Source organism: Neolamprologus brichardi, chromosome 14 (assembly GCF_056152115.1).
Source record: "Neolamprologus brichardi isolate AB-2024 chromosome 14, ASM5615211v1, whole genome shotgun sequence".
Lineage (NCBI taxonomy): Eukaryota > Metazoa > Chordata > Actinopteri > Cichliformes > Cichlidae > Neolamprologus > Neolamprologus brichardi.
In genome coordinates this window covers 10429243-10446056 of record NC_142117.1, presented here as the reverse complement: position 1 = coordinate 10446056, position 16814 = coordinate 10429243, and the positions used below count along the sequence as shown (strand labels likewise).

The following is a 16814-nucleotide window of genomic DNA, read 5'->3' as shown; positions in this document are numbered from 1 at the left end:
TTAGAAAGTTGCTGGTGGCCCGAGTGTGTACAGTGGGGTGTTGTTTTTGTCACATGGTGAAAGTGACCTCAAGGGGAGCAAAAAGAACAACTGCACAATTTGGGGATTCACAGACTTTGGTAATCGTTAAAAAAATGAAGAAAAATTGTTCTGTGTGAACAAGAAGCTCAAATATAAACCTTACTGACACACATGATCTGCTATCTGTAAGCAGGAAAATGTTTTCATGAGCCTGGGTGAAGCTAATTTGTATGAGTTTAACCTCGTGGTCAAAAACTTTTAGAAGATTAATACGTTCACCCGCTGATTCTTACTTGGCCTGAATGTTTGAATGTTTGCAGTTTCAGGTCCTACTGATCAGTTTAAGTACTGTAAAAAGTGAGCAGCAATTTAATCGAGTCCTGGGATGAATTGGGACAAAAGGGTAATGTGACAGACACATTAGTTCCCTTCCCTCGTTTAACAACGTGTAACCTGCAATTTACTGCATGTTGTTAGGCTGCATGGTACAACCACAGTCTGCTAACCACCAGTGGTGAGCGAAGGTTTTGAGGTCTTGCTCGAGCTACTGATGAAGTTTTATTAATGCTTGTTAAGTTTCCCAACCACATTTCATCCCGATGGTCCAAGGCTTACATCTTTAAGCTCACAAATATACTTCTGTAATTAATCAGTAACCAATTTATTACTTTAAGTTACAGTGTGAGGGGCATTGATGAACATAAATTAGATTTAACTGGATTATGTGTTTAGGTCAAGAGACACAGACCTTCATCTTCAAGAGGCTCTTCTTAAATGTCTGATCACGATGTTTGTGTTTGTCTGCAGCATCACTGCAGCAGAGAGGGTATAACACAAGGCCACAGTCATGTGGTATTCTGTCCTGCTATTAAGTGAATAAAATACTGAAAAAACATCTAGACACTAAATACAGTCACTGGCCACTTCATTAGTTACACCTTGCCAGTACTGTTTTGGACCTTCTTTCACCTTCAGAACTGCCTTAATTCTTTGTGGCGCAGATTCAACAAAGACCTGAAAACATTCCTCACAGATTTAGTTTCATATTGACATGATAGCATCACACAGTTGCTTCAGATTTGTCGGCTGTGCATCCATGTTGCAAATCTCCTGGTCCACCACATGCCAAAGATAATCTGCTGGATTGACATCTGTTATAAGATGAGTATACTGTGGTCATAAAACGATGGGCATGGTCAGCAGCACGGCTCAGGGAGGTTGTACCTCTGGAGAGGCCCCTTCCTACACCTGAAGATTTTACCAGTGAAAAGAACGGAGGTTTCCTCACAGTGTTTCCTAGTGTTTCATCAACAAAGGAGAATTTATTCCTTAGACTGTGCAAAATTTATTTCATGGTTATCCTGCTGCATTGCACTTCTTTTTTATATTGAGGGAAAACTGTTAATGATTTCTTACGATAAATCTTCGATTACGATAAATGCTCCAAGTGTTTTGAATAACTTGCTGTTGTTGTTTTAACTGCAGTGCTTTACGCCGTGGCTCTGGGCCAATCAGGAAGCCCACACGACGTTTTGCGCTACGCGTGACGTAGCACCTAGCGACTTCTCGAGTGTTGTACGGAAATGAGATGATTACCTTTGGTTCCTTGAATTTCACAAACGACAGAGGACTAAACGGGGATTCAGTGGAAAAGTAAGCCGAAGGTGTCTGACTACAAATCATTTTCAAACAGCTACTAATTCGTACTACTTTATCTAATAAAAGAATAGCGAGCTTACTCGTTAGCCGCCAGGACAACAAGCTCGCTTACTAAGCTATGATAACAACGAGGCTGGGAACGAAACCCGACTCCCTCTTCAGGTTGTTGACTTTTTTCCTCTTTCTTTTTCTGTTCTTACTAGATTATAATTTTATCGAGTGTACGTGGCAGTGTTTTCACAGACACTGTAATTACACAACAAATCTCGGTCAAACGTACAGCTAGCTAGTAAGCTGAATAAAAACAAAACAAAAAGAAGTCATCAAAACTAAGAAGTCACGAGAGCGTACTGTTGGGTGACAAGACAGCTAATGCTAATGCGTATCAAAGAGAAAGAGCCATGATTTAAATAGCCTTAATGCATTTTTAAGGCTATCAATATCATAATTCAGATTTTCGATAGGACAGCCATCGGTAATGTCTTCGGCTGTCTGTCTGATGTGGTTATAGATGTTACAGCCGCACATTTGCGCAGACTGGACGTTTTCCTGGTGATTGATTTGTCACGTTATTTGGTTCTGTGAAAAAACCTGAGGCGTACATGTAGTACAACCTGTTGTTTGGCTAGAAGAAACCGCCCACAACAGGTATGATTGATGTTGTTTTGCAGGTGTTGGAATCCACTGTGTATGTGTCTCACTGGTGCAAAGGCTTTGATTTAACCACAGGGTTTATCTCACATAGATGGCGTCCAGTTAGTAAAGTGCTGTGAATTTGATACGTTGCTTCTGAATACAGCATGCAGATGATAAACACCAAGGCGCACTGATTCACAGATTGTCCTCACTAATGACACCTTTTTCTCTCCCTGTCTGACTCTGTCTGATGTTCAGGTCGCTTTTCCAATGAGGAGAACTCGCCCTTTTGGCCCCGTGTATCACCCTTCCTCGCCATGGCAAAGCTCTATCTGCCTACTTTCCTCTTATTGATTTTTCTGTCCTCCTTCGTCCTCCTGCTGCTCATCCTTCTGACCCCTGTCACCCCCTCACTTCCTTTAGCGCCTGCCTCTGATCCCTCACTTTGGCCGTCACCCTCTTGCAGTCCAGGTCAGTCCTGGGCGGTTCGACTGCACACTGGTCTTGATCACAAGGAAGAAGATGGTGAACACGGTGCCGTGCACATGGATTTCATAGCCAACAAGGTAGAGTACTTCATTCATGCTTTTTCAGATTAGACTTAAGAGTTTGTTATTTGTTGTTGTTATTGTAACCATAATAGGCCATTTCATACACTTGCATTTGAACTTAACACATTCACATTCATTAGCTTTTCATTTCACCAAACCTTTCAGTTGTTTGTTTTTTGCTCCCTGTTCGTATTCTCTTTTTATCCCATGGTCTCTTATCTATGTAGGGATTTGACAGGGTTTGTTTTACAGGTTTGCTGTAAAAATGCTTTAGGACCAAACAGTTCTGTGAAGCCTTCTCACTGCGATACTGCCCACAGAACTGCATACTGTTAGATCTTTTACGTTTTCCTTTTCTTCTTTTTTTTCCATTCACACAACTGATTGCATTTCTGAGCAACATATCCAACAGCCAGCCAGCCAGCTGTTGGCATAACAACAACTAAGCTACAAACACAAGAATGAGTTGGAGGACGCTGTGATTTGGAACATGTGTTTACTGAGTGTCAGGGGATTCATGATAATGCTGTAGTTGAAAATTAGAGATGTGATTTTGTTCACTTTTAAGATGCATAACATAACATTACAAGTGACTCATTACTTACATGTTAAGTACCGTATACAGAGAGCTGCTAATCTTACACCGAGGCATCCTGCAGTTCCTGGTGCTGCTCCTGATTACCTCCAAAACCCAACTAACCAATCACACCTACCCACATTAAGAGCACATGCCAGCCTGTTGGAGTTATATTCCAGTGAATCATACCAATAGTGATTCACTTTCATGATTTTCTCATGCTATGTCAGTTAGCACCTGCCAACTTTGACAGTTCCTTCAGTTTGGATACACACACACACACACACACACACACACACACACACACACACACACAATTTGGACTTCCTCCAAATGTTATAGGATCTATAAAAAGGTTTCTCTGGACCAGCAGTGCCTTACATTAGTCTTACATGAAGGTGGCCACGTTTAGATGCATTGTCCTAGTTTAATTTTGCAGTCGTCACCTGTGTTCTCTCTTGTCACAGGTAGCAGAGCAGGCTGGGCTGCACAACCATGGCCAGATAGGACACCTAGAAGGCCACTACTTGCTGTGCTCTACAAAGCCCGGTGCTAGGTCTGTAGGACGCATCAAGAGACAAGCTCTCCGGCCTGAGGATGTTTTAGCAGGACACCCTCATGTTATGTGGTACTCTCAGGAGAGAGTGCTCAGCCGCTCAAAGAGATCGATGGCCTTCAACGACCCCAACTACCCCAAACAATGGCACCTGGTGAGGATGCATATGACTGACTCTGACTGTCTTTATGATGAAATGTAACATTAACATTTTTAACTAATTCGGAGGCTGACAATCAATTCATATCTTAATTAAAAAGCATTTTTAGCTCTAAATTCTATTTTAACAACTCAATCAGAATGGAATTTAAGCCAGGTAATTTAAGTGTGAATCAATGTAACAATCTGTGTGCGACATGACATTTGGTGTTATTTTTAACGGTTATGCCAAATGCTTCGGAGCAATATCAGACAGCTTACCAAGGAGAGAGAAGGAAAGTAAATTGTTGCCTAAAGTGAGAATGAAGTGCAAAGTGAAAAGCTAAATACTGCCGCTCAGCTGATTGTAACCTTTGAGCTTGCGCCTCTTTTATAGTTTCCTGATTTATAAGCTTATTACTTTGTTTTTCACAGCTGTCCAATATGTGGGTACAAAAACACAAAACAGCCATAGTGGATTTCAAAGAACTGGTTGGCTTCACAGAAATGCTTGTTGTACAATAAGACCCATACTGCCAGATACACCACTTCACCTTTTCTCCCTCTGTTCTCTCGTTTTGATTTTTGTTCTCGTTTTGATTTACCTTGACATTTCTATTTCCACCTCTTCCTCTCATCCTTTTTTTTTTTTTTTGCTCTGCCTGTTTTTGCAGCACAATGCCGTCAGTAAGGGCATGGACATCAACGTGACAGGAGTGTGGGAGCGTAACATTACCGGCCAGGGAGTCACAGTGGTAGTTGTTGATGACGGGGTGGAGCACACCCACCAAGATATTCAGCCAAATTATGTAAGTCGAAACTGTCTAAGCAATTTTTTTGATTTATTCCTATTGCTTAACAATGGGAACTGGCATGGATTTATTTGTTTTGTAGGGAATCCAGTGTTGAATTACTGTAATCGATACTTTTTTTTTTAGTCAGTTCTGCCAGTGGACTTTTGTATTATAGTTTAGCAACTGCAGGCCAGACAAGAATCATCTTGCTGTGGAGGAACTACTGTGGCAGATTTAACTCTAAACAGCATGTTGTAGATCAGAGGAAAGTTATAAAGTAGAGAGAATGTCGCTGTCAGCAGAAGGGAAGCAGTTTTTTTTGTTTTGTTTTGTTTTTACAGTGTAGACAGACTTACAGTCCGCACTAGTAGAAAGGTGATCACACAGTGAAGAGAACATCAAAGTGAATTGGATAATAAGAAGTTCTAGTTGTAATAGTTTTCTTGATTGTCTTATTAACGATTCTAGTAACGTTTAAAAACTGATTTTATGTCCTCCTTAGAGTCCAGAAGGCAGCTACGACCTTAACTCAAATGACCCAGACCCCATGCCTCACCCTGACATTCACAGCGACAACCACCACGGTACTCGCTGCGCTGGAGAGATTGCAGCTGTTCCCAACAACAGCTTCTGTGCAGTGGGAGTGGCCTATGGCAGCAAAGTAGCAGGTACAGACCGGAAAATCTTGATTTTTTTTTTTTCGTTGTTAAAATCTGAAGATGACAGAGTTAATTCTGAATTTATCTCATCTGTGACTTGTTGCTTACTTCTAAGGTATTAGAGTGCTCGATGGCCCGCTGACAGACAGCCTGGAGGCTATAGCCTTTAACAAACACTACCAAGTTAATGACATCTACAGCTGCAGGTCCGACTGTGTTTCCTGTGTAATTAAGCAGTGTTTTAATATGCTGTAATATCATATTAATAAAGATTCTCATGTTCTTGCTGATGTTGCTCATTGTGTGTGTTTTAGTTGGGGTCCAGATGATGATGGGCATACTGTGGATGGACCTCATCCTCTGGGCAAGGTGGGATTATCTATTCACAGAACTCTTTGTCCAGCAGAGGGCAGTAAAACACAACAGCTCAGCAGCTCGGACATGTAGAAGACCACTGCAGATTTTCACTTCATGTTTTTGTTGTTTTTGTTGTTTTTATGCTAATGACCTTTTTGTTGTCCCTGCTCCACAGGCAGCTCTGCAGCACGGGGTGATTGCAGGCAGACGAGGATTCGGGAGCATCTTTATAGTTGCCAGCGGTAACGGTGGTCAGTACAACGACAACTGCAACTACGACGGGTACGCCAACTCGATCTACACCATTACAATCGGTAAGACCCGGACATTCTTAGGCGTGCCTGTGCCCGCCCTGTTTCTGCAGGTTTATTTGTGCCGTATGTGTGGCACATGCAAGTAGTTTTTGTGTTTGTTTGATGCAGGAGCGGTTGACGAGAAAGGCAAGATGCCATTCTATGCTGAGGAGTGCGCATCCATGCTGGCCGTCACTTTCAGCAGCGGGAGGGGCTCTTTGAGGAGCATTGTAAGTCTCATCAAACAAAGACAAGTAAAAGAATTAAGTGCATGAATAGCGGGTCAACTTAGTTTAGCTTCATTTAGCTGGGTTAATAGTGGCCATGACAGTGGTTTTACACCTTACATGTTCGGTGAAATTCAGACTAGAGGTGTGTGCATTCTGAACCAGACAAACAGCTTTAAATCATGTGCACCATGTGTAAAATTCAATTCAATTCAATTCAATTTATTTATATAGCGCCAAATCACAACAAAAGTTGCCTCAAGGCGCTTCATGATACAGAGAAAAACCCAACAATCATATGACCCCCTATGATCAAGCACTTTGGCGACAGTGGGAAGGAAAAACTCCCTTTTAACAGGAAGAAACCTCCGGCAGAACCAGGCTCAGGGAGGGGCGGCCATCTGCTACGACCGGTTGGGGTGAGAGAAGGAAGACAGGATAAAAGACATGCTGTGGAGGAGAGACAGAGATTAATAACAGATATGATTCAATGCAGAGAGGTCTATTAACACATAGTGAGTGAGTAAAGTAAGCAACTAGACAGAGATTGACTCAAAGGTGAGTCTTGGCATTCTTCCAGTGGATGTTAGCACAGTTCGTAGACAACTACAGCATTGCGTGATGCTAAATGTAGCAGAAATTTAAAAGTTTAACTAATATTTGAACTGCAGTCTTTAAAGAAATCTGTGGAGGCAGGCTGTTCTGTATCTCCACTCAAGCTGAAATAACTTGTTACATGATTACAAGTGTAATAAAAAGTTCCCAAAAATTGTTGCTCTCTCCAAAGCCTTCTTTCCACTAGCACAGACTTGGCTTTGCTTGGCTCTGCTTTTCCATTAGGTGATAGTAGCAGGAGGCCAGGGTTCCAACTGTTTGCGTTGCATGCAAATGATGTTACGGGACTTCTGTGCTGCTGTGCGGCACCAATGACCACACCCACATTGAGGTGGTGCTCAATTTTAATCAAAAATCACCAAAACGGAGTAAAGTCGAGCCAAGCCGCGTAGGTGGCACTGGAAAGGAGACATAAAGTTGAGTTGTGTCTAGGTGAGCTGTCAACCTCTTGGCCAGCACACACTTGTGAGCGAGTGAGTGATCGCCAATATAGAAAATCTATATAAAATTTTCAAAATGGTCGTCTGTTTCTTGCCCTAGATTTTTAAAAACTGTTGTGCCGCGTATATTTAACCTTACTGATTAAGCCTGCAGATACCGAACTCCAAGACATGACATGCAGACCAGTATGTTTGAGTTCTCTACTGGAAAGGTCTAAAACTGTAGCGATGGGGACAGCTGTTTGAAAGAGCAGCTCCACATCAAGAGCAACAGGGAGTGTTTTCATCTGAAAACCATGACTAATGTTGACAGGGGTAAGAGCCCATTGAAGCCGCTGACTTGTATTTGCTGTTGTTTGTGCATCACCACGGTAACGCAGTTTGGAGCGGCGGATGTCATCGCCTGAGGGAGAAGAGCTTAGCCAGGAGTGGGCTGCGTGATCCACTGCTGACCACAGTATGGTCACAGGCCAAATGCTGTCCAGACGCTGCCTGTTAGTTCAATAGTCTCCAGAAACTTTTACCAAGAACAGCTGCTGTCACCAGCGCGCTGAGTTGGGATTTATTATTGAGTTTATAACATCTGGACAGTCATGAGAAAAAAAGTAGTGATATCTTAGAAATTACTTCTAAGCTGTTGGCAGTTTTTGCATCTTGTACTAATGGAGGATTGAAGATATTTAAGGGCTTCAACTCTCATAAAAATAATGTAAGTCCCAAATAATAGCTTTGACTAATTAAAACATGATGCTCAGTGTTGGAGATGAAGAAATTCAGTTGTTTGAAATAAATACACCATGACTGTTTCTAAAAGACATGTGGGCCTTATAAAATCTCATATATGAGATAAAAAAGAGCCTCTAATGCTTTGAACAATGGTGACCACGGTTTGGCAGCATATTTTGGTTCTCACGTGTCCATCACATACTGACGTTTACATCAGTGTATCTGGTAGATAGCAGCAGTTGTACTGGCAGCATTTGATTGACTGAATGATTACACTTTGCTACCTTCGCTGGGTGTCACCACAAGGCAAGGCCACAGTCTGCGTGACTTGCCAACAGCTCTAATAACTGTAGGGAATGTTGTAAATAAGGAGGTTGAAAGTTAGAACAAACAATTGGATGTGTAATTATTAGACTCAGGCAATGCATTACCCACTTAAATAGGTGGCGCAAGGATGGCGTCCTTCAAGGAATGATAGTAAGAGACTGGTTGATTATTTTCTAGGGGCAAACAGTTCTTTGTTAATGTTGGCTGTGTCATCTTTGATCAGTGGGACTAAACCCAAAATACTCATGAACAGTTTACTGGTTACTTTGTTTTCTGTTCACTGTTGTCATGTTGCACAGCTCGCTGAGCTTAGCACTCTGTTGGATTTGCGTGTTTAAGGTTTAGTTCGTTCTTGTTTTCATCAGCTGAGAAATACAAGTTGCTGTTCATGCTTTTATCTCATCTTTGGACTGTTGTAATTTACTCTTCGTCTGCCTCAGTAAAACCTCCTTGGATCATCTATATCTTCCACAGATTGCTGCTGGTAGGCTTACCAGATCCCCCAACGTTGCTCATCTCACACAGCTGCTGATCTCAATGCACTCACTCCCTATTAAATTTAGAATTCAATGCAAAGTTCACCTTTAGCACCTAAATATATCAGTGAACCTTTGCAGCTATGTGTCACCAGTAGGACTCTCAGATGTTCTGATCAGGGTTTGTGTCCAGCCATAAAAATTCCTCTTTTAAAAAGCTAACCAGGCCTTAGTATTTTATTTTGTCTTATCGTCTGTTTCTTTTTTAATTGTCTGTGTTTGATGTGAACCACATTGTGATTTTCATCTTAAAAGGTGCTATATAAATGAAACGTTCTTAATAAATTACTTATTGTGGATCAGGAGACACTGCACACTGGTGGCATTTTAACACAGTGCAACAGCACAGAAGACCAAACTACATCATCTTCTTACTAGCTAAACAGAGAGTGTATTGAAAATCATAATGCAATACCACCCAAATCCAATCATAATTGCGTTTTTAAAAACATTTTTTGAGACCCAGTACATGTACAGCACTGCGCTGTATTTGATGTCCATGAGCAAACAGCAAAAGATCAACAGCTGGGAATAGCTGTTGAATTGTACTCCTATAACTGCACATACAGAGGGCTGAACTCTGGTTACATTCGTTCAAATGGGTCAAGATGGCTTTTTAAAAGGGTTTGATAACAGTTTATATTCAGACTCCTGACAGTTTTTACTGCCGTGACACTGTTTATACTGTGCACAGTTTCTCCAAACTATCCTTCCAACACTCAGCCCATCTGTGTGGTTCTTCAGGTGACTTCAGACTGGTCCATGCAGGGGGGCACAGGTTGTACCGAGGGCCACACCGGTACATCTGCTGCAGCACCCCTGGCAGCAGGAATGGTGGCACTCATGCTGCAGGTCCGGCCCTGCCTCACCTGGAGGGATATCCAGCACATCATCACCTTCACTGCCACCAAGGTAAGCCTGATGAAATTCAGAAACTTGGTTATTACAGTACATACACACACACAGTGCTCAGGTAAACTTCTCTCTTAGGGGCTGCTATATTTTATCTTTGTTTGGATATTGAATTTATGGCATTAAGCCTTCGTGCCTTCTTCTCTGTGCTCTTGGGTTGAAAATGTATATCCACGTTTGGAGCCTCTTTGTAGTAACATTTGCATTATTTGGTGTAATGTAAGTGTCGAGTATCTTTTTGAGTAAAGCCCTTGTGTGTTCTGTTGTTCAGCCAATCAGGTCGCCATACCAGCTGTTTACAGAATGATTCAAAATGACATGTCAAAACCTGAAATCTGACACAATTTAGCTCACAGTTCTAACAGTGTTTTGAAATCTTCCCTTAATCTTTTTTTTCAGCAGTGTTTATCAACTCTTGAGTGGATAAAACTCAAGAGTTATTGGCTTATAAAAATTTGTGAGTCTTCATCGCTGACATATAGAGTGCAGTAAAAACAGACAAGTGACAGTGATGATTTCAGTAACATGCAGCTACGGCCCAGCCAACCAGGAATCAAACAGAGAACTCGGCTGATTAGTCCCTGTGTTAAGTCTTCTCAGCACGTGGCTGTCGAGCTCCACAAGTTATTTTTATTATTAAGGAATTGTGTGTGTATATTGTCAGGATATGGTGACAATTTTTTTTTTATTTTAATTTTTTTCGTAGACGTGGAAAGTCCTGCTAATTTTTCTGCACTTCGGATATCGTCAGCGTGTGATGTTGAATGCATTTTGATACATATGAAGCCTCATCTACCCCCATTATTGCTAGTTACTCTTCCGGTAATCATAAATAGTAAAGCAATGCTTTGAGTGTTATGAAGGCCAGATAAAGAATCAGCTTTTATATGGATGGGTAAGCCCTGTCCAAATTTACTGCTGCTATATTTACATAGTTACAGGCAGCAGCCAGTTTAGATGAGACTCAGAGAGCCAGCCTTTGTCAAGGGGTAACAAAATTTTCCTAAGAGCAAAGCTGGCTCATTAACGTGCCAGATCTGATGTATCTCATTTCCCAATACTCCTGGAAGTGGTCTCTGTTGTTTATTTTGTCATTTCTGTTGCTCAATAAGAGCATAAACTCAATCTTGGCTGTGTTTGTTTTGACAGTGCGACAGTAGTGCCGACTGGAAGGTGAACGGAGCAGGATTTCATCACAGCCACCAGCACGGCTTCGGTCTGCTCAACGCGTGGAGGCTCGTCAATGCCGCCAAGGTTCACACATACGCACGTAGAGACACAGCCACTGCTCTCAATAAAGATGTCCACTCCAGGTTAGGCTGAAGATGTCTCTGGTTTCTGTTTCAGGCGTGGGAGTCAGTGCCATTCCTCTTGTCCTATCAGAGCTCTGTAATAAAGGAGGAAACCCCCATTGTGATCTATCCCGATGAGCTCGTCCTTACGTGGGAAGGTAACCCTGCCTCAGTGTCTACTTCTCTCTCAGCTCTGTACTGGACATTTACTTGTCAAGTTTACACACTGCACTCATGTAGCTAACTCCCTCTGCCCCTCCCTCTCTGCCTGCCTGCTCCTCAGACAGGCTGCATGTCCATATTTGGTAATGTTCTCTTTGTTTGTGAGTTCCCTTGGCGAAATTTTTTTTTCCAGATTTCTTTGCAGGGTTTTTTTCCCCCATTTTCTTCCATTTTTTTTCCTGATATAACTACTTTAACATTTCTCACTATTCATTTTGTTCCTTCATCACTTCTTACCGCTCTGAATCTCTCACATTCAGCTATCTGTGTATGTAATCTCTCCCTTGTACAGTTTTTTCGCATATGGTGACCTCATTCTAGCAGAAACATTTCCTTCTCCCTCATCTCCTCCTCTCCTCCCTCGATCTGTATCTTCCCTCTTTTATGGGCTTGTTGATTTCAGGAATACAGCCAGATGTGTGTGCGTCTGTGTGTGTGCGCACAAAGAGCTGCTGACAGTTAAAGAGGTGCTGTACTCCACATTTTCTCCTTTACGTGTCGTTTCAGTCAGTATTGGTTGGGGCTCTTTTTTCTTCACCACTGACGCTGTTCAGACCTGCACACTACTCGGGGTTTGTTGTGGTAGTTTTTATGTGTTTTGGCTGACTCACTAACACGTCCCCTTTAGTTTTTCAAAATTTCTTCTTCCCATGTGAACATTTTCCTCACTTGTAAGCGCACACTGCAACTTGCCCTGACCTGTTCATGGCCAGTCACATCAGGTTTCATCAGGCCAGCTCAGGGCAAGTGGGTGACGTTAGTTTACAGACAACTAGAGTTTGACTTTTCTGAGGGAGAGAGGATGTGTGGGAGCTCGCAGTCTCACGTTCCTGTGAAGAATAGAGGTTTTAGGTTGCTGCGAGGTGAAGGAACGCCAGCGAGTTAGTTGTAAAAGAGAAACACGATGGTAAAAGCTCACAGCTGCTGCGCCATCACATTCTAACCCAGAGCAGTCATTTAGCAGTGGTGGTGTGGTATACTCAAACCTGTCATCTCAGACAAAAGTTTGTTGAAACTTTTTTTTTCAATCCAATCTTACATAATTTTTATAGCTCTACACTGAATTTATTTAGCTTGGCCTCAAGCTCATGATGAGCCCAATGACAAAGATATAAAAAAAACAAACATCATCTGCTTATTTAGAAAAGCATGCAGTCTTTTATCCCAGGATGCATCTTTATCTTCATGTGTCTTCCCTTCTTGAGCTATGAGCACAGGTCAGCAGCGTGCTGTCTGGAGTTTATTACACACTCACCCCCGCACCCTGTTTATTGAATGCATATCACGTTTCTTTAAAATTTCCAGTGAAAACCACTGCCAGACCAGTGCATTCATGGAAAGTCTTCCAAAATCTGAAGTTGATTTGAACTCTGAGCTGTCAGAGCTTCTAGCATTTAAAACCTTTCTCCAAGCTTCTTCTTTGTCCTTTATTTAATTTCCCGCTTTCTTTTCCGTCTTACTTTCCTCGTCTCCACGTGTCTCCTTGTCCTTGCTGCCCCTCCCGATCATTCCCTTTTTCTCTACATCTGTCCCATGCCTCTCCATCTTACCGTCCACACCTCTGTTTACACGTCTCCTCCTCTCTCCTTGGGCCCTCTGCGTCCTTCCCTGCCCCGAGGATGTGTTCAGCCCTACATGGTCAGATGGAGCCATGGCCCATTAGCACTCAGAGCCCAGGAAATGCCAAGAAATTACCAGACACTCGCACTGGGGGGGCAAGAGGTGGTCAGGAAGACTCACTGATAACAGATTCACGTTTGAGGGAAGACTGAAAGTGACTGAGTGTTTTTTATTGATTTGCTCTGTTTTAAAGTCTCTCCAGATTAGGAGTGATTTCATTCATTAGCTAAACTCTAATTGTTTTTAAAGGAAGTGTTATTTGCTTTGTCATAATGGCAGCAAAGAAGTTTTACTGAAATAAAGTTTTGTAAATAATAGGACGAGTAGAAAATTGAATTCTTATCACCGCCGTATTGTGAAGCAGCACTTAAAATGAAGCTAATGAGCCCTGAAATAGAAACTTAAACATGCATTCAGAATGATTTCAAGCATATTCACATACTCTTCATTGTTTACCAGGTTAGAATAAAGGGTCAAACTGTCAAACATACAAACAGCGTGAGTCGCTCTGTCTCCTCTCCATCAGTCTCTGCTGCCGACCTGAGACAGTCTGGAATGGAGACCCTGGAGCATGTGGCCGTTACCGTGACAGTCATCCACCCTTGCCGTGGCAACGTGGAGTTTGTGTTGATCTGCCCCAGCGGTATGACATCAGTCATCGGGGCTCGCCGTGCCATCGACAGGTAGTTTCTGTCTTTGAGCTTTGTAAAACAACACTTTACGGAAAATGGTAATCGTAAAACGTACTCACGTTTAATGTTTCTAATGTATTTCAAGATTGCACTGAAAATAGTTTGTGCTGCAGTCTAATGTAGCCGTGTGTGTTTTGTGCTCATAGAGATAATGCAGGCTACCAGGACTGGACTTTCTCCACTGTGCGCTGCTGGGGAGAGAGAGCCCAGGGCCTCTACACCCTCAAGATTTCTGACCACAGTGAGTTTCTGCCCTGCTTACAGCTAGACTTGTTTGGGTTTTTACATTTTTTTTATTTGTTTGGCTCTTCATCATGACCTCCTCACTCCACTTTTTCTATAGAAGATGAATCTTCTGTCCAGTGTGCCGCCGTGGGAGTGCTGAAGGAGAGGAAGTTGACTCTGTATGGTTCATCTATGATGTTCAGCGAGGTCAAGGAAAGACAGAGGCAAGAACCGATACACAGTCGGTGTAACACTTTTGCAATAAATGAATTCAAACCCAGCCTGAATGCAGATGTTAGGAGTGAACCTGTGATTTTATTAAGACGTTCTGTGAGTTTGATGGGCTGTGCATCGGTTGACAGGCTGGTGGAGGAGGCAATGACTGGGAAGTATCTGCACAGCAACTTCTCTCTGCCCTGCCCTCCAGGCCTGGACCTGCCTCCAGAAATCACCAAGCCCTTCACGTCCAACAACCTCAAGGTAAACAGCGCGGCGTTTACGTTGCACACTCAGACAAGCCGCGTCATGGTTACCATGCTGTTGCCCACTGTGTGCTTCAGTCTTTTGAGTTCTTTGCAGACTGTGTTCATTTTCTCCCTGGGGAGGTGATGTGTGTTTGTTGTTGTTTTTTAACATGTTTCTTGTACAACTTTCATGGTTTTAACCATCAATCAGGGAAGTGTTTATCATAAAGTCTCCAGCGATTAAATATATCCTCAGGCCTTCATCTTTCTTATTTAGTTAAGATGTGCGTAACTTAACTTAGCAGTAGGATGGTGGACATGTGAGAGGGTAACTAAAATCTGTGAGCCCCTGGACAAAAGGGTATAAAACAAATCAAGTATTGATTAATTAACCCTTCAGCTAACCTTTAGGTGTGTGTGCTCCTTCTCCTTTTCCATTCTTTATCAGCTCCCTTCCTTTGAATCACTGATTGACTCTTCCTGTGGTGATTTACATTCCTTGTTTCTATAACCTGTGTCCTCCTCCTCTTCCAGTTCATGCTGTTGCTTGGCTGTTTTGCTCTCTTCTGGTCCCTCTACTACACATTGGAGGTTATGATGGCCCACGTAGACTTCAGGGTCCTTCTCTGCTTGCCCAGGAGACAGGGTGGTCACAGGAGGGGGCGACAAGGGAAAGGAGTGGAGGAGGCACTGATTGGGGATGAGGACGGGGAGGATGAGGAGCAGGACTCAGGGGTGGAGTTGCAGGCTGTGCTGGACTCTGATGTCAAAGAGCCGCTTGCCAGTGGGGAATGGCTGGCAACATAGCACTGAGCCAGATTAAGGGCTAAAACCATCACACTGTTAGTCCTTATAGGACCTCTCAGGCTTACACCTTCATTTTGCCACTCGCCAACTTAGCCTTCCACACTCAGCTTCCAGCAGTGGTGTTGGAGGGTCAAACCAGTGCACTCCTGTCCTTCTTTGCATTCCCCTTAAGAGTGGCCTTCAGTGCGTTTGTGCTGCACGCAAAGGTGTGTGGCTTGTGCACATCCCCTTAATAAAGGTGATCACATTTTTTTCTGCCATCTCTTTAGACATGGAAGAAAAATTTGGTACGAAGGTTAAAATTCCTGTAAAGTAAGTTAATGCACAGGTCTGGTATGACCATCAGATGGACTTAACAGGGTTCCTGGTTTAATTACATGTGTGAAAGTGTTCATTTGCTCATATATGTTTAAAATGTAACCTCAAAGAAGAGCTTGATAGGATACAATACACCTGTGGAAGGAAGAACTGAGATGTGCACTTAAAAAAAAACAAAAACGTGTGTGTGTGTGAGAGAGAGAGAGTGTGAGTGTGACCTGAGCGATTGTGCTTGTGATATGCAAGGTCTTCCATGGAAAACGTGACCTATGGTAGAATGTGAGGCTTCAAGTGGGTACTGTATTTCAATAAAAAGATTGCTTTTTGAGGGAATTCCTTTATGCATTTATTTTTTTAAGCCTGGTGTTGTTTTCTGTGGCTTATCAATCTACTACTGAAAATTTACAAATAAAAGAAAAATACAAACTTGAAATGGGATTTTTGCATTGTGGGATTTGCAAATCAATTTTTTAATAAAGTATAATATATAGACAATGTGTGCCTGCTGTACAGATGTACTATGCTGATGGTGTTTTTACAGTGCTTTTTTTTTTAAAGACTATTAAAAAAGTATAATTTTTTTAATGTAAACAGTGTTTGGAGTGATATTGAAAACCATTACTGTGCAAGTCACAGGCAAGTTCAGTGATAATAAACGATGCTTGATTAAGTTTTCTCTTTGACTGATTTTTGTACTTTTAAAATAGTTTTAAAACCAAGTTCACACACCTCCAGTAAGTCACCTGTAGAAATTAATCTGGCATGGTAAATGTGTTGAGTGGTTTTACACATTTTTTTAATCGAATATGTCATTTGAATTGAGTAACTGACTACATTTCAAGGTAATCTGAAACAATCCTGGGTATTGTTACAGAGGTTTTTAAAGTCTATTATGGCAACATTAACTTGCACTAACTGGCACTGAACACAAACAATAGCATGGATCCAAAATAAAGCAAAAACAAAGAAAAATCAACCAATGGGAATGTCAAATCTCAGAACTGTTTTCCCGTAAAATAAGACTTTCCCATTTTTGAAGTCTTTTACATCGACGCTTACACGCCTACAGATAAAAATGTGATAAGTGTTCCCCGTTGCCATGCTTTCTTAATCTGGGTCATGTAAACATGCATGCATGCATGTTGGTGCA

General features: G+C 42.1%; 1 protein-coding gene across 6 annotated transcripts; it reads left to right on the top strand.

The window, feature by feature from the left end:
* The first annotated feature begins 1552 nt into the window (after positions 1 to 1552).
* On the top strand, positions 1553 to 16320 carry pcsk7 (proprotein convertase subtilisin/kexin type 7). Of its 6 annotated transcripts, XM_006801109.2 has the most exons (18): positions 1553 to 1842; positions 2352 to 2444; positions 2575 to 2882; positions 3912 to 4154; positions 4813 to 4947; positions 5435 to 5600; positions 5707 to 5797; positions 5906 to 5960; positions 6124 to 6262; positions 6371 to 6471; positions 9857 to 10024; positions 11174 to 11278; positions 11372 to 11474; positions 13685 to 13841; positions 13997 to 14091; positions 14194 to 14299; positions 14438 to 14555; positions 15074 to 16320. In XM_006801109.2, exons 3-18 carry the CDS (start codon positions 2634 to 2636, stop codon positions 15344 to 15346), a joined length of 2304 nt encoding a protein of 767 aa, XP_006801172.2. In that variant the 5' UTR covers positions 1553 to 1842; positions 2352 to 2444; positions 2575 to 2633; the 3' UTR covers positions 15347 to 16320. The 6 variants fall into 6 exon arrangements, with proteins under 6 accessions (XP_006801172.2, XP_006801174.2, XP_006801175.2 ...); XM_006801111.2 differs by lacking the exon at positions 2352 to 2444 and having other exon boundaries at positions 1553 to 1674; XM_006801112.2 differs by lacking the exon at positions 2352 to 2444 and having other exon boundaries at positions 1553 to 1685.
* The last annotated feature ends 494 nt before the right edge of the window (positions 16321 to 16814 follow it).